Below are 23,001 nucleotides of genomic sequence, written 5' to 3'. Positions count from 1 at the left end.
ATGGTATGCAGAGCTCTTGAAATAATTGTAAAAATCAGTTATAGTTCAACTTTTATTGAAAAACCTGTACATTGTGAACACACACATACCGGTAATTCTCTCTCTCTCTCTCTCTCTCTCTCTCTCTCTCTCTCTGCGTGTCTCTCGCTCTCTCTCTCTGCCAATTGAATATCCTTAAAAATGATTCAAAAATGTGTTTTGATAATTTTTTATACATAACTTTTTTAACTATTATGTTCTGACAATTTTACTTACTGTTGTTTCCGCAGTTTCTGAATATTAATCATAAATTTTCCTTATTTAAGTTTAGTGGAAATTTTAATTTTCTAACTGGTATAATAAAGAATTTTTATGAATTGCATCGAATTTCTAATGTTTCTTTTGTTTCAGGCCGCTGTGAAGCCCCCATCAATAGGGATCACTGCGCCTGTCATGTTGTTTTCAGCTGGTGAGCTTAAAAACACTGCTAATTAAGCAATTTAAAAATAAACAGATCATTACAAAATTAACACATAAAATATTTTAAGGGGAATTTTTTTTTTCGGATATCCATTTTGTTTTTAATCAGACCTACTGGGAAACAAACACTTTTTTCTAATTTATTTCTTTTGTTGTGTTTTATTTTGTTTGGTTTAGTATTGAATAACATATTTTACACGAATGTACCGTTTACAGATATTAAAGGCGTAAATTGAAGAAGAAAAAATAGATTAGGAAAGATTAAATCAATAGCACTCAGCCAAGAATGAAATCTCGCCATAAAAAAATGAAAATAGACTTGTAGATAAGTAAATTGAAACGGTATAGCAACGGTTTCTGATTCAGTCACCTTGCATGACTTTAAGTATGTTACATTCAGTTGACAAAATAGTAGTTTTATCTTATTAACGGTTTATCACTAAATATAAAAACATGACTAAGATTGTGTTCAAGGTTTTCATTGAATACTAATAGTATATTTTTTAACGCAACATTTTATAATGAACATAAAATTGGAATGATACGTGTTTATGTAAGGAAATATATTTTTTTAGGAACGAACGTGTTTTCCTCGGCATATTCAAGTATATATATTATGTACGTGAGTACAATGAATTTCCTTCTTCCTTTACCGCTCTTATTAATTAATCATGTTACATTTCAATTATGTTTTAAATGGTAGCATCATTAAAACTTTCTTTTATAATTATTATTTAACTACCCAGTAAATTGCTTCGTTGGAAGTGAAAGTCGAGATGTTTCCTTGGAAAATTAAGAGAATAGACAGTGTTTATTTGACACATTCGTAAATCATAACAATAAGGTTGTGTTTGGATTATAATAGAAGTAACTTTGACAGCCATTTTTGTTTTAGATTTTATGATGTTGTGTAGCCCCCATCCACAGGTATCGCTGTGCCTGTTATATTGTTTCCAGCAGGGGAGCAAAGGAATACAACCAAATCAGCTATCTACAATGCAAAAAAAAGAAATAAAAAAGTATTTTGTTTGCTAAACAAGTATAGTCTGAAAAAAAGTTGTCTTAACTTTTTAAAATGCACCAGTACTTGGAATATATCTATTATTCAAAGTCAAATAAAACATTTTCTTCTAAAATGTATATAGATAGATATTATCTGCACGAATTGTACGTAGAAGCAATTTGATTAAAGTGATATTCAAAACAAAACAGATCATTTATTTACAAATAAAACCCATAAATTCTTTCACGTTTGGGTATCATTTGTAATCATACAAAATGATATTTGCTTTAAGCTTTTTGAATGTGGTAATTCATTATATAATTATAGAGAGATATATTTCTAAAGGTAACGAACACGGTTAAAAAATGGCCACGACCACCCCGCTTTTTTATATATATATATATATATATATATATATATATATATATATATATATATATATATATATATATATATATATATGTATATATATATATATAGTATATTACTACCTGGCTAGCCTCTGTGAACCGTTTTGTAGGCAGACACTGTAGATATTCCTCCTTAAAGAAATTTTATGATAACATAAATTACCTACGTAACACACATTAAGAATAATTTAACTATAAGTCAAAAATATTATTTCACCATTTAAATAGTCTCTGCTGGAAACGATCTCCAACTTACTAAGAAACAATATTCATGAAGAGGATTCATTTGATCATATCCGTCGGAAATAAATAAGGCAATTCTTACTTTTATTTCGTCAAAGCTTTTGGTAGAGGTCTTCTGAAAATCTTTTATCATCTTCGTTACAACTAAAATAAAATCAAAACACCTCTTTTTAGATTTTGTAAAACAATTCATATGGTGAAGACACCGGATGAATCTCTGCCATTCAGTCAATTGAAATGTGACTGAGAGTTAACTGAAAGAAACTGAATGGCTTAGCTGTACCATTCAGTCACCTTTCCAGACCATTCAGTTAACATTCAGTTGACTGAATGGCAGAGCTTCATCCTGTGAGATTTATGCAAGTATCGCCACAGTATGTTTATTTATTAACTCTGCGCCTCATCGATCATTGTGACGTTACAGTAACTTTACGTCAACTTTTATTGTATGATGTTATCCTTTTCCCCAAAGCGCACTCGCGATAACGTGCAGGAAATAACATGATTTTTTATGTGAAGTGTGTCGTGGGTATTTAACCAATTCCATCGAAATATAGGTCTTTTTAGCTCGTAATTTTTTAGATCATGTAGAACTTGAATTTGAGTGAATAAAGTGTTTACTTGATAGGATTTGGATTTGTTCAATAGCTTATTCATAATTTTTCTAAACGGCACAGGTGATCCCAATTAAATTATGCGTGGGAAATGAAGTAATTCTTCCATTTCCTCATTTTTATTGCTCGTAGCGTTTAAGACCGTTCATTAGTAATAAAATAAAAGTGATTATTTATGTTGTATTTGTACTATATACTATATACATTTATTTTTTACTACGTGCTTTTTAGGTCTTAAAATTAATGTGCAAAATACATTACAGCTTTATATTTTATCCACACATAATAATAAAACAAATTGAATACATATAAATCAATTGGTCAACAATTTAGCTTGTCTTCGGCTGTTGATCACATGCTCGATCAACACTCATGCTGTGCACACAACAATAAAAGGTCACTTTCGGAACAATCATTATACTTATACACATACACATATACTTAATGTATTTTACACTACAGACGAATCAAAGTGCAAGAATCTAATTAAACAGGGTAAAACTTCAAAAACAGAACCTCTACCCCGGAAAACAATGTTTTCCTCGAATTTTACTATTTCCCAGATAAATGTCTGCATCAACGCACGAACTGTCTATATACAACTTGCCCTTCACGATTGTGGAAACAAAGCCTTGAACGTTGCGACCTTTAGTTTTCGACATTTAAAAAATGGATATATTTGCTTGATAGTCATGATAAAATTGTTTTTCCCTGTATGCTGTAAATATATTTCTTTTAAATGTTGAAGTCTTTTTTTCTCATAATTAAATTTAACACATAAACTGAGATATAAATATGATTTATATATAATTTCCGAAATCTTTTACGCGAATTCTCTAGTGTCCACGGCAATTATTCGTCGTTCTTGTATTTAAGGTCTGCTTTGTAAACGAAGCTTAAATAAGATATGCTTAAAGTTAAGACTTTAAAATCATTAAAATTGTACTTAACATTATTTTCCGTTTAAATAAAGCTAAAGTTAATTGGACTCAAAGGTTTTTCTGGAATATTTTTGTCAAGCAAATACCCTCATTTGTTAAATTACAGCGCTTGCAATAAATTATGCGCGAAATTGATTTTTAAAAAGAATTGAGAATACTTACGAGGAGTATTAACTGTTGAAGGACAAATGGCGTTACATGTTACACCGAATTCTGCTGACTCAAGAGCCACTGCCTGATAATGAAATAAAAACATAGAATTATACTCAGTAAGTACCTTACATGTAAAACGAGATTAAAACCTGAAAAAATGACTAACAGGAGACCTTGTGGCAAAAGTTGGCAATTCAGTCACCCGTATTTAGACTCTCAAATCCTTAAATAACTTTCAGTTGGCTTTCAGTTTAGGGAATAAGAACAGCTTATCTTCAGAAAATCAGTTGTTGTGTAAAGAATATAAACAGAATTGATTCATGATTTTTATCTTTTTAAATTTCATAGATTACTGAATAGGTCGCTCGTATAACTTTATTCTTTGGGGTCACAAAATATTTTTTTTAACTGTTTTAAAAACAAATTAAATTAAAAAAATTAAAACGTTGTACATTTTAACAAAATATCGAATAATTTCAACTGAACATTAGAACTAATGAATAAAAAAAAATACAATGTTACAAAGTTAATGAACGTATTAGTGGATAAATGCTTAACAGAAAAGCAACGAAATCCTATTTGGTTACTTTCTTTTTAAATCTTTTAACACGAGTTGGATAGTTAATACCGGTTCATTGATTTTTGAAAAATTGACATATCAATTTAAAACAAACCCAGATAGAATTATTATCATATTTGGTTTTAAATCGAGGATATCAGCATTTTACTTAACATTGTCCGTGATAGACGTTTATCTTTATCACGAACAGTATTAAGTAGAAATGTGTATTTTTGAGTAAAAAAGGCCACTGGATTCAATATTTTTACAGATGGGGGGGGGGGGGGACAACCAATACAATTGGGTTTTTTCATTTATTTATTATTAGTTCACCTGAGCTGAAAGCTCAAGTGAGCTATTCTGATCACATTTTGTCTGTCGTCCGTCTGTCTGTCCGTCCGTCTGTCTGTCCATCTGTCCGTTTGACCGTCTTCTGTAAACTTTTCAAATTTTCAACATCTTCTCAAGAACCATGGGACTAATTTCAACCAAACTTGGCACAAAGCATCCTTAGCCTAAGGGGATTCAAAGTTGTGAAAATTAAAGACCACGCCCTTTTGCAAAGGGAGAAAATTAAAAATTTATGAAAATTTTCGAGAAATTTTCAAAATTCTTCTTCTCATGAACCAGGAAAGCTGAAACTTGTGTGGGTAGGGTAGGGTGGGGCCACAATGGGGGGTCGAAGTTTAACATAGGAATATAAAGAGTAAATCTTTAAAATCTTCTTTTCAGAAACTAATCAGCCAGCAAAGCTGAAACTTGTGTGGAAGCATCCTGAGGTTGTGTAGATTCAAAGTTGTAAAAATCATGACCCACGGTGGTAGGGTGGGGCCACAATGGGGGGTCAGAGTTTAACATTAGAATTTATAGAGTCAATCTTTAATAATATTCTTCTCAGAAACTAATCAGCCAGGAAAGCTGAAACTTGTGTGGAAGCATCCTCGTGTAGTGTAAATTCAACGTTGTGAAAATCATGACCCACGGGGGTAGGGTGGGGCCACAATGGGGGTCGAAATTTAACATATGAATATAAAGAGTTAATCTTCAAAAATCTTCTTCTCAGAAACTAATCAGCCAGGAAAGCTGAAACTTGTGTGGAAGCATCCTCAGTAGTTAGATTCAAAGTTGTGAAAATCATGACCCCCGGGGATAGGGTGGGGCCACAATGGGGATCGAAATTTTACAGAGGAATATACAGAGTATTCTTTAAAAATCTTTTTCTCATGAACCATAAGACCAGGGAAGCTGAAACTTGTGTGGAAGCATCCTCAGGTAGTGTTGATTCAATGTTGTGAAAATCATAACCCCAGAGGGTAGAATGGGGCCGCAATGGGGGGTCGAACTTTAACATAGGAATATATAGAGTAAATCTTTAAAAATCTTCTTCTCAGAAACTAATCAGCCAGATGATTCTCTATAATTGTTGAGACTGTGGCCCCAGGACAGTTCTTTGGCCTCACAAGAAGGTTCAGAGTTTGATATAGGTTTATATCCCATATATAAACTATTGTAAAGGATCTTTTTGAGAACTGTAATACTCACCATATGATATGACTATAAAATTGTTCTGTTAGAAAAGGGACTAATGATTATAAACATAAGAGTATCCAGGGGAAAAATTGATTTTATTTATACAGAATCTACATGTATTATTGTACATTGTCCAGATAGTTTGTATTATGACTCCATTTAGCTGATTTTATCATACCTATTATTTCTCAGGTGAGCGATGTTGCCCATGGGCCACTTGTTATTATTATTATTTATTTTTATTTTTTTTTAAATCTGTTAATGTTTGAATAATTAAGCCCATGTAGTTTAACTTAACTTCATGAATCAACTTTACCCTCGTGAGGCCAACCAATCCTGTCTTTGAGGCAACGTAGCTTGACATTGAGGGCCGGGCCACAAGTCCACAAGTGGAGGAAATGTTTATAATTCTGCCCCAACCTAAAGGATAAATAGCAGGTAGAAATATTTTTTTTTTAAAACATATCAATTTTATTTTAAATCCTACATGTAAATGTTAATAAATGATGTAAAAATCAAGTTTTTAACATAATTTATAGCATACGGCTCGGCTTATAGAATGCGTTATATTACATGTTTGTCAACTAGAAGGAGGTAGTAAAGTAAGAAACATCAGTCGCATGTGCCTCTCATTTTCTTCATACCATATGCAACCAAAAAAAAAACTCAATAGGTTATAAGTAATCATTCTGAAGAAAGGCAAATCTATATTAGGCACTTTGTTTTGAATATATTCTACTACCTTGCTCTTTCATAGAACCGAGAAACTGCTTGATAACTAGAAACGGGGCGGTCAAATTGATTCCAATATCTTCATCCCAGTCCTCGTCTGTTATATCTTCTACTTTGTCAACCGTTAATCGACCTTGAAAAGATACACAAAAGATAGAGAGACACATTTGATAGATAGATAGATAGATGGATGGATGGATGGATGGATGGATGGATGGATGGATGGATGGATGGATGGATGGATAGATAGATAGATAGATAGATAGATAGATAGATAGATAGATAGACAGACAGACAGACAGACAGACAGACAGACAGACAGACAGACAGACAGACAGACAGACAGACAGACAGACAGATAGATAGATAGATAGATAGATAGATAGATAGATAGATAGATAGATAGATAGATAGATAGATAGATAGATAGATAGATAGATGAAAATGCATACCAGCTACGTTAACTATAATGTCAACTTTAGACTTTATTTCCAGAGAAAATTGTTTGACATTTTCTTTCTTTAAAAGGTCACATTCAAAGTAACTGATATCTTTTCTACTTCTGTAAAAAAAACATAAAATGACTGGAATTTCATTAAATAAAAAATATAGAAGGTCAACAATATAAAATAGCTTACATACAGTGACTGTGCATTTTTACCCAGCTTTGATCTCATCAATGGACTGTTGAGCATTTTCCTGTTTCACTCTATCTATACCAATAACGTCACATCCGGCATTCGCTACGGTCTTTGCGATGACTGATCCAATGGCTCCAGCGAACCCGGTCACGAGCGCTGTCTTCCCTTCTAGGGCCATTTGAACTAAAAAGTTTTTGAATGTGTACTTAGAGCAAACTAAGCTGTAATTGTAATAATTTTATTTTGCTGTAAAAATAAAATGAATGATTAAATGTATCAACTGAAGTCAAATATTCTATACTTAAAAGAGATATAACACATTTTGTGCATGACGACGGTAATGTTAGTTTAATTAAATTAGATTCTATAAATAAGCTTTTTTTACTATTATTTACACAATAAAATAAATCTTGCAATAAAAAATTAGTATGGCAAGTATGGCATCTCATATTGCTTAAGAACAACAAATTCTTAAATCTGTGTAGACATCATCCCATATTATACACGAACAACATTGTTTTAAAGCCCCTTAATATATAGGTAACGAGTATTTAATGATATAGTAATAATCGTAATAATTAAGGTTACATAAGTTTGCTTACATGAAAACTTCTTGACTTAGTTTCGTGTGGTCTAAAACACCGTCATCCGAATTCGGCTAAACAGCAAATTGTAATGTATTTTTTTTCATAGACCAGTGACATTTAAATGTTCTTGTTCTGATTTTATGCTTTATCATGCATACATTTCACATTCTGAGATAACATCTTTTTAAAACATGTTTAAAGGATGCTCACTCCTCCTAGGCACCTGATCCTGCCTCAGGGGTTTTCCAGAGGTCCGTGGTTGCTCTTCTGTGGACTATTGATTGAGTGACGAATTGTCCACGGATTTCCTCGGTTTATCCCGATCATGATATTTTACCCAAATTACGACATTTTTCCCGATAAATACATTTTTACCTATATGACATTGGGCGCACGGCAAATGTGATCTGCCTGCAGAGGAATCTTACTCCCCTAGTCACCTGATCCTACCTCTATTTTTTTTAGAGGTCCGTGTTGCTCTGCTTTGAATTTGTAATTCGTTTTACGGATTTTTGAGATGATTGACAGTTTGTAATTGTCATATTCCATTATATTTCCAACTCTTGACTTTCACGTAAATGAACATGTAGTCTGCTGTAAATATTTTGGTATTTTTTATTTAAAAAATTGTATTTTTCCTTTTAACTTTATTTTTTGACACCACATTTCTTAACAAAAAATGTCAGTGGGATTTTCGTTACGTTTTCTGTTTAAGAAAACGATAAATGCCAAAGGGATATAAGATAACTCCATATCAATAAAATATTTGTAAATGAATATCATGTCACTCTGCGAAAATGATTTAACAATGATCTTGCGGTAAGACCCAAGGAGAAAGTTCTAACAAACAATTATAGCTATCGTTTATTTTAGATTAGTCAAAAAATTTCCAGACATGCAAATCGCAGAAACACGATGCAGAAACACGATGCACATGTCCTCATTTGTTGTATCAAGAGATGGAGTAACTGGTGATCCTTACCTACTGTTATGTAACTTTTAACCTTGCTTTCAATGACCCCTTAGCTTTATGGAGGCATGTGTCTGCAAGATTGTGCATTAACTCCTGTTTTTCTGACGCGGTGGATATGCAGACCAAATAATTGAGACATTCGTGCAAGAAATTAGATTAATAAAATGTCTATCAAGGAGCATATTTATTGACAAAGACAAAATATGCAATTATATTCTTTTGATATATAATAACATTTTTAATTTTTTTTTATACATAAGAATAAAAGAAATGATTAAATTTATCAAAACAAATGTTTTATAATTAAATATGAATTTTTATATGTGCAATGTATCTGCGCAAATCGAATTGGTTTCGTCTTCCTTAAATACAATGATAAAATATGTTTTATAACTTATTACAACGAAATTATGGAATTTTTATAGTAAGACGGTTCTTGAAGTATAAACAGGATAATAATTATGAGATAATGTTGCATAACAATTCAAGATACACAATTGTTTGTAATTTTGAGTCAAAATATTAACGTATATTTATTTCATTGTATTGTACATGTAGAAGATTAATGTATCTTTAAAAAATGTCAAATCAAATGGTTTAAATAGCAATTTTTTAAAATTTATGAAAACAGGCTTTTGAAAGATAAGTCAACAGACAAACCTCATAACTACTTATCACATTCGTGCATAAAAGAATGTATAGTACATGTAATGAACAACTACACTACACAAGCGCTGTGTTTTTGCATATGTTTTGCCAACATTACATTTATAGTTTAATATATATAGTCTACTCCCCTCAAGTCAATGAACTATATACAAAGTCATGATTACTAATTAGACAATGAACTTGCACAACACGATACTTCATATTGTTGTTTTGTTTCAATTATTAATCAGCTATTCTGAGGTCAAACAATATTAACATGTGTTGCAGAAAACAAACGTAAGCGATTAATCCTTTGGACATGGCTGGATAGTATTGTGAATGTTCTTGCGTAAGCGCATCATTGAAAACAAGCCTAGCGCAGAGCAATTTCTATTCGTAATGTCCTCTTTACTAAATCATCGTTCTTTTTTTCTTATATTTAATGTAATGGTAGTGGGAAAGGATTTGGAAAGCATTGCCTTCAAAATGATGAGAAAGGGACTTGGACACGATTTGACTTAAATTTTTCAAATTTTATTTATCCATTTTAAATGTTTCTACTGATAAATATAGAAGTTTATTATGCTATGTCAAAATTTGAAAGTTAAATATCAAATTATAAGCAAGAAAAAGAGTTCATAATTTTTTTGTTTTGTAAAAAAAGCTCAATATTGTCATTTTTTACATATGTGTTGAATTGGTGTAAGTTTTAGTCAAATGTATTTTTCTTTTGTTGATAATAGTATTGTTAAAGATATTGAATTAGTTTAAATTGTTTTTTACATGTCATTTTGTCTAAGAAATGGTAATTTTCTACATTAAATTTTTTGTAAACAACTATAAGACTCGAGCTTTGTTTACATAACAACCAATTCTTACCTCTGTATCTCGCTTGTAACTTGACTTTAACATTCAATATTTTGGTCAATCATTTAAAATGCACCAGTTAACTATTCTATACATAAAAAATAAAAATAAAATGTTTGATCTTAAATCGTGTCCAAGTCCCTTGAGGTCAAAAACATCATAAATTAATAAATGCTTGAAAAATAAACCGTTTTCATAATGTGAAAAACATCGTCGTCGGTTTGCTTAGTTAATGTTCGCTATCTTTAAGTATAGTTGAGTGTTATGCATTGTGCACACATAGACATTCCCTCCTTTAAATTTTCTGTTTTGATATCAGTGGGTCGAGAATAATACTAGCTTTTGCAGACGACGAATATACTTTGATTTCCTTTTCTTGGGATTATAAATCACACAAAATGGAGACGTTGGGCAAATTGTATTTCAACGACTGGATATTAGTTTGTATCTCGCTGTGTATGTTAGCATATCTGTGAGTTTATTTTCTTTATTTCTTTAAAACACAAAATTTCTATTGCTGTGTTAATATCGTCAATGAACTATATTCAAGCAACCCAAATTTTTATCTGCCTAGAGTGACCTACTTAAAATGAACGTAGACAGTAAAAATGTGCATGAATCATACTTATACACTGAGACAAATGGCATTATGAGTTTACAAATTATACTCACCCGTGACTTAACGTAAACATAACACGAGCTTTGTCCATATAACAAAGAAATAAGAGGTATGTGTCTAACTTATTTGTTGAAAACTGACGGTAAAAACTTGGTGATTATTTGAAATACATGAGCTTTAGTTCAGCATTCTAGACGTTAACATTTAAAGTGAAGAAAGAAATCAAAAACTAACCGTGACCATGCCCTTTTAATGTTTTTAAGAACTGTAAAAACAGGTGGGTGTTTTTTCATGAATCATTCTTAACCTGACATTGCCACTCATACAATTTTATATGTAAATCAATCTGAGCGATGTGTTTGTTCTTAACACCAAAGAATAATAAATGGTTTAAGAACTGTAAAACAGGTGGGTTTTTTTCATTTTTCGTGAATCATTCTTAAACTTGACCTTGACCACTCATACAATTTGATTTGTAAATCAATCTGAGCGATGTGTTTGTTCTTAACACCATATGATAATAAATGGTGAGCATGAAAGACTATGACATAGTAATATAATTATGAAAATTATTACAATGCATAAAGTTATTTATTCAACTCAATGTCATTTCATTAATATGCAAGAAATCACTATAAAAAGAATTCGATCTCAAGAATGAGGTAAAGCGTTTTTATGCAGTTCATTTTGAGCCATAAAGTCAAATCCATATTACCTCATAAAAATACTATTCAAATTTCAAAATTGAATAGGTAACCTGAACAGAAAAAAAGATGATGTTTGTCGTATTTTACAAGTAAGGAAAACAGTTAGGCTTTATTGAGTTTCAGGTATTCCAGATGGAAGCACAGTTTGTTTCGGAAGTACGGAATTCCCGGTCCCTTGCCAACACCATTCGTAGGAATTTCACCGAAATACAGAAGGACGGTAAGGATATGATGAGTAAAGAATACAGAATGAAGACAGATATTACAAAGAAAACTACCGAGAACACTATGGTCGTTGTCATTTTTAAAATGTTAATCTACTTTTAAAAAACTAGTTTTATATAAGCATAAAGTAAAATATGCAATCTTCATGCCAAGATAAATGAATCTTCCCCTTGGTAAACTACAGTTTATGGCAAAAAAAAAATGTTATACAATTTTTTTTTGATTTATTTCCGAATTTACTATTCTTCGATTAGTTTTTGAATATATAATATGTTATGTTTATCAAATGAACAGATAAACATATAATGATTTATTTTTAAATTAAGCCGATTTCTATATACACGTACATGTGTATCTACATTTTGCAGGGCGTTGCTCTTACAGACCAAGAACTTGCAAGGACGTATGGTGATATAGTGGGGCAAGTAATTACTACATGTTAATTACATTAAACATTGTATGGACCATTTCAAATCTTCAAGTTTAAAATCTAGATGCCATTGCCCTTAGTATTCGTAAAGAGCTGATTAAATCTGAAGCATTTGATTGGCACTTATGACACAACACTTATATTTAAATTTGAGCTGTTAAAAATGTACTAGTTTTCTCCTCTTTCTTTCTGTTGGGATAGCTGTGATTTGTTTAAGGTCTTTTTTTGCTTTCGGTGTTTTCGATTGTGTCTTCTTTAAGTCTTAATGGCTTTCGGCATGTTCATTTGCATCGTCAATTGTATTGCTTATGATGTTTTACAGAGTATATATGGGACACCGCCCCTTGTTGCTAGTCTCCAACCCTAACACAATCAAAGCCATTATGGTGAAAGAGTTCTCAAGAACACCAAACCGCCCTGTAAGTCTCCTTCTCTCTCTCTCTCTCTCTCTCTCTCTCTCTCTCTCTCTCTCTCTCTCTCTCTTTAAAAGTATGGGTATGTTGAATGAACAGATTGAGTAATATATGTGAAGATTCATACAACAAACAAATGCATGTTGGCATGTTTACACCAATGTTAACTAAAATAAAATGTGGGACACTATATGTTGAATTGTATCAACAGTACATGTATTGCGTGCAAAATTCTTATGTGTTTTGTAGAAGACATTCTTACCGAGAAATGAAATGAAATATTCACTCCTAAATGCCGACGATGACCAATGGCGGTTCCTTAGAAACACTCTTCTACCGACATTCTCTTCCGGCAAAATGAGAATGGTACCTTTTTCATTATTACTGCTTTTATATGTAATGATTGATAAACCAGTCGTTAACTGCAGTGATTGTGCAACTTCTACCTTATTTGTGAAAATACTAGATCCCATTTACTGGTCGAATTTAAAACGAGACAAATTTAAATGTATTAAAATATATCTCCTTTGATAAAACTGTGTGAGGGTTGACTCAATATACAGTATACATGTATGCAGTAAAGGGTTAATATACAATAGAAAACAGTGGAATATCAATGAAATATTTTTATTCATATAATCTGATGTCAAAACCTGTTCAGTATACTTGCAGTAAACTAAAAATTCCATTTCTAAACTACTTTGACTTTGTACTGTACAGAAAAAAAAACACATAAGAGATGCATGCATTTCAGATGGAGCCGTTGTTTAAAGCCAAATATGAACAACTGTTAGACAACTTGACGGAAAGGGCCAAAACAGGAAAACCAATAGACTTCAAAGAGTACGTTCTACGTACACACGTAATAGCTATCATTACGCAGTCTTTTTTTTAAACACTAACTATTTCTCTTGCTACAAATAATACTTTCATGACATTACTATTTATGTTCCTAGACTAAGTGATATCGGCTATGGCACTGTTCAAATTTAAATGGGAGGTGGCTAGATATTAACATCAACGTGGTTAAATGGCAAAGACATGTGTTCTAGTGTACTTTGCACAAATTAGATCCTCATTTTTTTGGTGGGAAATTAAGTGTCTACCTCTATATGCTGAATCTATTCAATTATAAGTATGATGCATTGTTTCTGTTTTCTTCTTTTGTCCACTTTAAAACAATATTAGATATAGAATTTACGACCAACAGAATGATTATACCCTTACACGATATCTATCAAAATTTCTTGTTTGTTTTAGATGTCATGAGACAAACCATGCAAAATAAAAAAGTAATTTTGTAAAATGACAATTGACTTTTTAAATAATTTTTGTTCTGTGCCGACAAAAGAAATACAGTGCCCTTTCTATTTCACATAAGTTATAACTTTAAAATGTCATTAAATTTTGTGAAAAAAAGATTCACCTTCACATTCAATAATTGTAACTGTCAAAAATATTTTTCAGTGTTTTTGGCGCTTATACATTGGATGTCATCGCCTCTACAGGTTTTGGAATGGATATCGACTCTCAAAAAAATCCGGACAATGATTTTGTCAAATATACTAAGAAATTCTTAAACATTTCCTTTACTCCGATTTTGATACTAATTCGTAAGTTAAAACATTCTTGTCTTTTTAAATAATATGACCTCTTAGATTCTCATGTAGTGCTCAAAAACCATTGTAAATAATTATATCATGACAAGTTAATAATGTACATGCATTGATCTTCTGATCTCCTATTTCATATTTCTTTAAATGTGGGTGAATGGAAGATCCCACCAGACATAAAAAGAAATGACAATATATTTTTCATTTTGTTTTCATAATTTCTTAGACATTCTTTATATTTGGGAGTAACATATTTTTTTCTCTTCTTTATGCTTTAGTGATATTTCCAAAAATTGATACCTTGCTATACTGGCTTGGAATGTCACCTTTCAATCGACTGGAGATTCTGTCATTCTTCCGGCGTGTTGTCAAGCGAGCTGTCGATCAAAGGATGGAAGACAGCAATGTGAGAGAACGAATATATAGTTTCAAGTACAACACCTTTATAAAATAGAGAACACCACTTAATGTACAAGATGAAGTGATTTTAATTTTTAAACCACAATATTTGCTATAAGAAGTGCAATGTGATTCAAATTCAGATTTCATTTCCTTAAAAATGATTTCAGTACGTGTAACTCTAATATTTGTTTACAAAAAATGCTAAATAGAGATTGTAAGAAATTGCAAAGCACATGGATCATCGGTCATAGGTCACTAAGATAAAGGCAACTAGTTCAAACGCTGATGTGGTCAATTGATGTTGTTTTGTGTGTTTTACGCGTCCACAGACAATTACTTTATCTACATAGTCTCAGTCCATATAGTTGGATTTGGGGTTAAACTGCGATGGGTTAATGTAACGCCCAGGTGTGTGTGTGTGTGGGGTGGGGGGGGGGGGGGGGGGCAATGGCTCTTGTTCGATTAGCATTAAGGAGACTGGGGAAAATCACTGGCTTTATCTGATTTTATGGTTTAGAAAGGATTCCACATTAAACTTGTATTTTTAAATAATTCAATCTTACGGAATAAAGTATGAAACATTCCAGCAAATTCTTCTGGTTCGCAGTTTAAAAATACAATTGGATATAAGGGTGATTGCGCTACCGTTGTTTAACTGTAATGGTAATTTAGGTAAAACTGCTGCGATTGTGTTGATTTTGATCTGGAATTTTTGTTACAAGAAACCCGTGGACCTGCTGCAGCTGATGTTAAATGCACATCATGACACAGGCGTCGATGAGTCCGAAAACATTCATAGCTACGAAGGAGATGAAAACCAATGGAAAACGAGAAGTAAGTTTAAAATCTTTCTAATAGCAATTACATGAATACGTGATAATAATAAATTTGTGGTCAAATATGTATGTAAAAAGGTATTAGGAGGACTAGATGGCCCGTGCCATTTTGGGCCAAGTTTACTTCCTTTAAGCAAAGAACCCTGTACAAAAAAGGAAATGTTCAATTTTAAAACGAACGAATATACATAGATTTTTTGAAGTTTTAATAATAGTTTATAGCCCAACATATCATATTTTAAAATTCAAGGCAGATCTAATGATGAAATTGTTCACCATACAGCTTCATTAAAGTGAAGTTTAGAATGTAAGTGAATTTCACTTTACACATGGTTTCCAAGATTTTATTGATTTGTAGGCCTTACTATGGATGAGATTGTGGGTAATTCTATTCTTTTTCTGTTGGTGGGATACGACACCACGTCCAATGCCTTGGCCTTTACTGCTTACAATCTGGCCACTCACCCCGACTGTCAAGAAAAACTCATCGAAGAAATAGACGCCATTATGGGCAAGGTCTGTTATTTTTGCGGATCTCGCACTATTGTATTGATTATCATGCAATAAATTATTGCAATCTATGATTTCATTTCTTAAACAAATATGAGCACAAAATTTTTTTTACAAATATGGATACTTTTTTACAATACGAAAATTAGAACTGACTGTTTGTTATGTCACCCGAGCGAAACGCATGCAAAACGATCGCTATTCACTTTCATACGACTTGGCTAACATACATTGATAGGAGCCACCTAACTACGACAATGTCCAGAAACTGGAGTATCTAGAGAGAGTTTTCTGTGAGACTCTGAGGCTCTATCCGTCAGCATGCAGGTAAATTTAAACTCACGTGCCAAAAGACATATCAGTTTTTGTCTGTTCGAAATATATATTTCAAAACTAACGTTAATTTAGAACCATATTTTTTTGATGTGCAATAAAACATATACATTTTGCAATGGAAGGCACTGTAGATCTATTTGTTCATCCATTTTTACAGACCAGTGAGCTACAGATCTGAAGCTACATATAACAGATCAATTTCAATCACCTATATTTATAATATTTACATTAACTATATTACTCTTAACATTCTAACAGCACAAGAACTGCATAAACTATACTGACATTTGCAGGACTCATAGACTTGCAGAGAGGGATATAGTGATTGAAGGATACACAGTTCCCAAAGCTACGGACATTTCGTTTCCAATCTACAGTATCCACATGGACCACCGGTTCTGGGCAAATCCGACCAGATTTGATCCTGAAAGGTACCATTTCATACGGCATATGTTCTAGCTAAATGACAGAAAACCTACATGTGATTCACAAATTTGGATTAGCACCCCATGGTACATGTACAATGATATACAATATAAACATGAAATCAATAATTTGTTACCTATGTTGAACATGTTAAATATTTTTATTTCGTATCAAAATATTAATTAAATCAGAAATGGTTTTTAGGATATGATAAAAAAATATCACACTACGTGGTGAAATTATGCTAAAAAGTACTAACAAATAATAAATAAATCTCGCTACATGTCATTTCTATGATAAAGTAATATATTTGTCAAAACTCAAATACTTTTTTGAGCTCTTAAAAATAAATAAAAAATGATTTAATTATGTAAAATGGATTGTCAAACAGATATACACTTTAAAATCAGTCAATTTTGAATTCCTAAACTGATTATCAAAAACACAAATCAATCTTATAATGTATTTGTTTAATTACATGTGTAGTTTTCTGTGTATATTGTCCTTTTTAAAATTAAGATCATCAAAAATTAAAATTTGTCATGTTGTATATCTTTAACTTATCAAAATATATTTTATCCGTAATGAGTATTTATTATATGCATGTACTTTTTTGATCAATAAACATGTCTACGGTCAGTCAATTATGATTTAATTAAAAGATTTACTACGGAAAACAAGGCTAAGCGGCACCCATACGCTTATTTACCCTTTGGACATGGTCCCCGTAGCTGTATAGGCATGCGCCTTGCTCAGGTCGAGATGCGGTTAGCGATTGTCTCCATTCTACAACACTACAGATTCAAAACGTGTGAAGAGACAGAAGTGAGTAAGAAGCTAGACCCTTGATGATTGGATTAACACTCGACACGCGAGAGGGCGTTTATACGAAAGCCGAGAAGGATCACTCGAGATTCGAGATTCAAAATACGAGATTCGATATACGAGATTCAAGATTCGAAATTCGAGATTCAATATCCAAATTAACCAATCAAATCAAGGATCTGAAAATATGTATCCTAGCGACATCAACTTGTTCTAAATAAAGATCATCCGTACATGCTCTTATATACAAATAAATGCCGTGTTCACTTCTCCCTGCCTAACTAAATAATTATTTGCATTTAATTTTACACAGAATATCTAAGTAGACTAGAAATAAGGCAGTGTGCTTTGCGGATCTTAGTGATTTTGTTTGCCCTGGTGCATTTTCACCTGATGCGTTTGAACCCTGGGGTATTTCACCATCAGTAATAGTTTAAACCCCGGGTTTATTCACCCCTTTTGTGTAAGAATGCGGTTATGGTAGAGAACTTCATAAGCGTAGCTAATTTTTTTCTGTAGGGGGGTCCTAGACCAATTTTAAATAATTTTACTATGTAAATTTAATACGCTCCAATTTTCCCGAGGAGGGGGTCAAAATCCCCTGACCCCGTCCTTTCTACATCCGCGCATGAAGATTAGTACATATATCTAAATAATCTAAATATAAATAATCAGTCCGGTTTCACCAATAAATATAAGCATTACTTATCGTTTTTTATGTATGCATACAGTCATACACTAGTACTATGATTATAAACAAATCATTGAGATATTATCACATCATACGGAATTATTATTAAATAATTTTTTTTTTCCTTTTCCTCAGTAAACAACTTATTATGAGTCTTACCTTCTCGGCTGTCGTACGTTTATGTAATAATTCGATCATATTTGTAAAATTTACGCGATTAAGAGGGAGCGAAGCGTAAATTTTACTTAATATGATGTAAAAAAAAAAAAAGAACATGACCCACTTTTTCATTGCCTGATCAAAATGTCGGTGTCAATTAGATAGTATATCTTTTTTTATCTACGGCTCACTTAGCTGTCAATCAAAATGTGACTTTGCTGGAACTTAAAGAAATTCTTATTGATTAAAAACATCACTTCATAGGATATCAAGCGACTGCTGATTGGATGAAAAAGTCAGTTGTGCTCTAAATGTTAATAAAACTTAGATTTGTTCGATAAATGCACCGGATTTATAGGTTTGGTTGTTTTTCTTCTAGATTTGTATGTTCAATTGTTTCGTATGTGAATGTTTATAGTCTTTTAAAGGGGCATGGTCACAATTTTGTTTAAAAATTATATTTCCGATTTTAATATTTACAATGCTTCAGAAAGGCATTTTTAATAGGCAACCGAAATCTAATTGTCGGTGCCAAGGTAAACAAGGCTCGTGTCCTGTTTTTTGTTTATATAGGTTCAATATACCAGTAAAAATCTTCTTCCAGCTTATTTGTCTATCTTTTTTATATATTTTAAGCATAGATAAACAGTTCCTTATGTTTAAAACATTTGTTTTAGGTTTAAAACTGAAATTTTTACTTCAACGTTCAAAATGTAAACAGACGCTTTGTTTATATTGCGAAGAATTTCAAGCTCTGTTACAACTCGTTTATAACTTAACAAACGTTAAGTCTGTTTACATTGTGTGGAATGCAATCAACGCCCAAGTTACAAAAATGCATGACATATTTATTACCTTACCTTACAAATGCTTTGGGGTTTTTCAGATTCCTTTGAAGCTTTCCAAAGCAAACCTTCTGAAGCCAGAAAACGGCGTCAAACTGTTGTTGGAGTCACGAAGCTAAAAGATTTTGCCAAGGTACACAAAAACGTTTCATTTGAAACATACAAAAAACATGCAGAAAGAGTTCTTTTGAAAAGTACGGTGCTTTAACAATGTAAAACATCTAATTATAAAAAAAAAATCTATGCAAAATTTTATTTGTAAAATTGCTGGTTGACGAAAAGGGGGTACTTCTGCTTGTAAAATTATAAAAACATCTTCTGTTCGTAAAATGTAATGAACAACAAGAAATGCTTGTAATAATTTTGATAGTAAATGTTGAATAAAATGGACTTGTAATGATGATTATGCAATTGAAACAAAATTGCAAGTCATAAGTCTGTTTTTAAAAGGAGTTCATATTGTGTTTAAGTAGACTGAGTGGTCATCAAAATTAGTCACAAGATCTACCTTAACCGTAAATCTATATTCAGTAAAGAAAAAGCCATCAATTTTTCATCTAAAATTTTAAAGAGCTCTTTAGCATAAGGAGATTTATTTGGTCTTAAATGACCACGATCATGGCCATCCAGCTCTCTTTAAAGAAAAAAAAAGAAAGAACCCATTTTATTCTTTTTTAATACAATTTAGTTACCAGTCAACTTAAAATAACTAAACAAAATCATTTCCACGAGTCAATTAAATAAAATGTATAGTTAACAATTTTTTTTATAAAATAGCATGAACACCATAAACATAAAATCAATTATGTAAGTTACATGTACTACCATTCTCAATATTTTTATCGACAATAAAACCATGAATATGATATAAAGAAAAACTAAACCACAAACATTGACCCTCTTCTATAAATTCATTATACAATAAATTCAAACAAATACATTTTATATAAGGCTAAAGATCCTAAGATTGTTGTGTATACGCTGTATATACGTGTATACCTTTAACTCTTCCTTTGTTCACTATAATTCATCTCTTGATTCCTACATGTAAAGAAGGAAAGACAATCTTCCAAAATAACTTTTTCATTGAACTTGCATGACATAATCCTTGAAACTAAAGTGGAGAATATGTACACACTCCACACACATATACACACATATACACACTCCACACACTTAACTGCACACATACACACTCCACACACACAACTACACGCATATACAAAGACACACCAGACCGTACATTAAATGCATGGAGAGTGGTCTGCAATTCAACAAAATTATTTATTAAACAAAAATAATTAAGAACAAAATGGAATCCATAATATGCGCCAGCTTCTGGAAAAATGGAATGTATTTAAAATAAAATGCAATAAGTGGAAATAAGGAATGTATGAATTAAAAGAGTACCAAAAAAAATATAAGTCACAGGCTCTGTAAATGTGATATTATGTACACTAGTAGAAAGTACTATAACCAGGCTTTGGCAAGGGTAGTGCTTAACTATATTGGCAAAACTTGAGCACAAATCAAAGCCCTACCATAAAATCTTTGTATTTACTTGAACTTTATATTTTTGTGCGCAGGTCTTGATACTTGTGGTGCAAGAAAAGTAAAAAGGGTTTTCGTCCAAGTGCATGAATTACAGAGTATTGTTTTCAAAGAAGATATTAAAGGTCACCTAATGAAACATTAGCAAAATACTTCAATAAGTAAAATAAAAAAAATTCTAGTGAGATATAAATTCCTCTTTGAGTCACTCATTACATTCGAACATACCTATTAAACATAATCAAATTGGATAATTTTTCAATATAAAATTATGCTTATAATAAGAACACATAACTTGAGTAAGAATTCAGTTCACAAAATGAGACTACCCAGTAGTTCATCACAGTATAAACGCCACTAAAGTTGGTTCACCATGCTCCTAACCTGTTTCACATTTCTACCCCACAATAACTTTGGCAGGTGCTTGTTCACAGAACTAACATTTCTTATACCCTGATCCAAGGGCAATAAAACGTAGATGATCTCTTAGTTTCAACATTATGTAAGGAATATATCATTGAAAAGAGATAAGTAAGTGATCTGTTCCAAGTTTCATGGTCCCCAGGATTTGGTAAAAAAAATTATGATCACAGACAAGTAAGTTGGAATGAAGTACTATCTTCACCAGACTTGACACGTTATCTGGGGATTCATTGGAGTATTGGGGGCACACTGGAATGCTCATGCAAAGTCCCCAGAATTGGACACAACACCAATTGTTCTGCAAAGTAAAAAGATCTGTCATTAAACGTTGTAACATAAAACATGATGTCCCAACGAATTTACAGAAGCAAAATATGGAGGCAGTAAATATTGCTTTAAACTAATTTGGTTGCCAGAATCGTATCCAACTGCAGCAGAAAAATGTGAAAAGTTTGTTAACCAGAAACAAACTGTGGTCGAGCTTGTCAAGCTGAATTCTTTGGAAAAATTGTATTAATTTGAAACCTTCTAAAAGCGTAAGGATACTTGTTTATCACTTTTGTAACACAAAAGCTGATTATAAAGCTTTCTGGAGGTTTTTGTTTTTGTTAAGCTAAAACGGTGTCGATTTTCAAATATTACTTCAAAACTACTCTATTTGAATTTTAAAAAAAACCCCAATTTAATCGACGTTTTACTGGGAATAATCGAAGTATGCTGTTTTAGTTATAAAGGAGACCCTGTTTAAATTGATTAACCCAAAGACAATTTGTTTTAAAAAAGCAACAAACATTGTTCAATGCCTTTATAGTCAGAAGTATCCTTTATTGATTATACAGAACACACCAAAAAAAAAACACAATGCAAAAGTAAAAACAGATCTTGTTTGACGTGCACTTTTATCCCCTGTGTGTTAAATTCATACATGGGCGTCTGTACATGTAAATTAGCGTTGGACCATGTTCACAGGTTAATGCAAATATTTGCTGACAAAGTCATTGGAAAACTGTTCTTGTTACAGGACAAGTAATCCTATTTAAGATATATCTAGCAAAAAAGGATTATTGTTAGTATGCATGCAGGTATGACAACATGTTTATGTTCTTTACTTTGCCTTATGGTCTAACCACCTGTGTTAAACATAATATGATACTTTATTCAGATCATGAATGTAAGTGAACACAGATGTAAGAAACGCAAATGTAATATGGAAGGTGTATGTTTTTTAAGAAAAAAATTACCCTGCAATTAAATGTAATCACATTTTGTCGTTGTTGCTATAAAACAGCAGGTATGTATATATCCTTAAGAGGTTAACAGCATAAAACCTGATGCATCTGGTAAAAAAATAATCCTTGTATTTACTTGGTTATGGCTGTATAACTCCCAACACACGATTCTCACGTGGAGTTTTTTGGCAATTCTTCAAGAAACATGTGCCATACACTTATAAATGTTTATTTGATGCCTAGTTGATTAATGCTTATTCTACAATCAACCAGGCACCAACTGTAAGTAGAGAGATTTAAAAATCAATATTTGATAAGCATCGATGACCGGAACAATTTGATACCATTTTTAGATCTCCTTAAGAAGAAAGTCTCTATATAGATATATTAGAAAATATTAG

General features: G+C 31.9%; 2 protein-coding genes across 5 annotated transcripts; one reads left to right on the top strand and one right to left on the bottom strand.

Annotated features, from left to right (window-relative positions):
* Positions 1 to 38: 38 nt before the first annotated feature.
* Positions 39 to 8,012, bottom strand: LOC117687828 (D-beta-hydroxybutyrate dehydrogenase-like). Of its 3 annotated transcripts, none has more exons than XM_066088357.1 (9): positions 7,888 to 8,011; positions 7,306 to 7,468; positions 7,097 to 7,206; positions 6,655 to 6,777; positions 6,211 to 6,332; positions 3,833 to 3,905; positions 2,198 to 2,259; positions 1,954 to 2,004; positions 39 to 1,450 (listed from the first exon to the last, which is right to left on the bottom strand). In XM_066088357.1, exons 2-9 carry the CDS (start codon positions 7,461 to 7,463, stop codon positions 1,358 to 1,360), a joined length of 792 nt encoding a protein of 263 aa, XP_065944429.1. In that variant the 5' UTR covers positions 7,464 to 7,468; positions 7,888 to 8,011; the 3' UTR covers positions 39 to 1,357. The 3 variants fall into 3 exon arrangements, with proteins under 3 accessions (XP_065944429.1, XP_034320952.1, XP_065944432.1); XM_034465061.2 differs by having other exon boundaries at positions 6,229 to 6,332; positions 7,888 to 8,010; XM_066088360.1 differs by lacking the exon at positions 2,198 to 2,259 and having other exon boundaries at positions 1,365 to 1,450; positions 7,888 to 8,012.
* A 2,647-nt stretch (positions 8,013 to 10,659) lies between these two features.
* Positions 10,660 to 19,568, top strand: LOC117687816 (cytochrome P450 3A4). Of its 2 annotated transcripts, none has more exons than XM_066088310.1 (14): positions 10,660 to 10,832; positions 11,810 to 11,906; positions 12,280 to 12,332; positions 12,664 to 12,760; positions 13,004 to 13,120; positions 13,509 to 13,597; positions 14,222 to 14,367; positions 14,646 to 14,773; positions 15,492 to 15,603; positions 15,964 to 16,121; positions 16,354 to 16,442; positions 16,745 to 16,882; positions 17,540 to 17,702; positions 19,439 to 19,568. In XM_066088310.1, the coding sequence occupies exons 1-14, from the start codon at positions 10,759 to 10,761 to the stop codon at positions 19,514 to 19,516; spliced, it is 1,539 nt and encodes a 512-aa protein (XP_065944382.1). In that variant the 5' UTR covers positions 10,660 to 10,758; the 3' UTR covers positions 19,517 to 19,568. The 2 variants fall into 2 exon arrangements, with proteins under 2 accessions (XP_065944382.1, XP_065944387.1); XM_066088315.1 differs by lacking the exon at positions 10,660 to 10,832 and adding an exon at positions 10,899 to 11,088.
* The last annotated feature ends 3,433 nt before the right edge of the window (positions 19,569 to 23,001 follow it).

This window comes from Magallana gigas, chromosome 1 (genome assembly GCF_963853765.1).
Source record: "Magallana gigas chromosome 1, xbMagGiga1.1, whole genome shotgun sequence".
Taxonomy (NCBI): domain Eukaryota; kingdom Metazoa; phylum Mollusca; class Bivalvia; order Ostreida; family Ostreidae; genus Magallana; species Magallana gigas.
The sequence above is the reverse complement of the archived record's forward strand: the minus strand, read 5'-3'. Positions and strand labels throughout refer to the sequence as shown.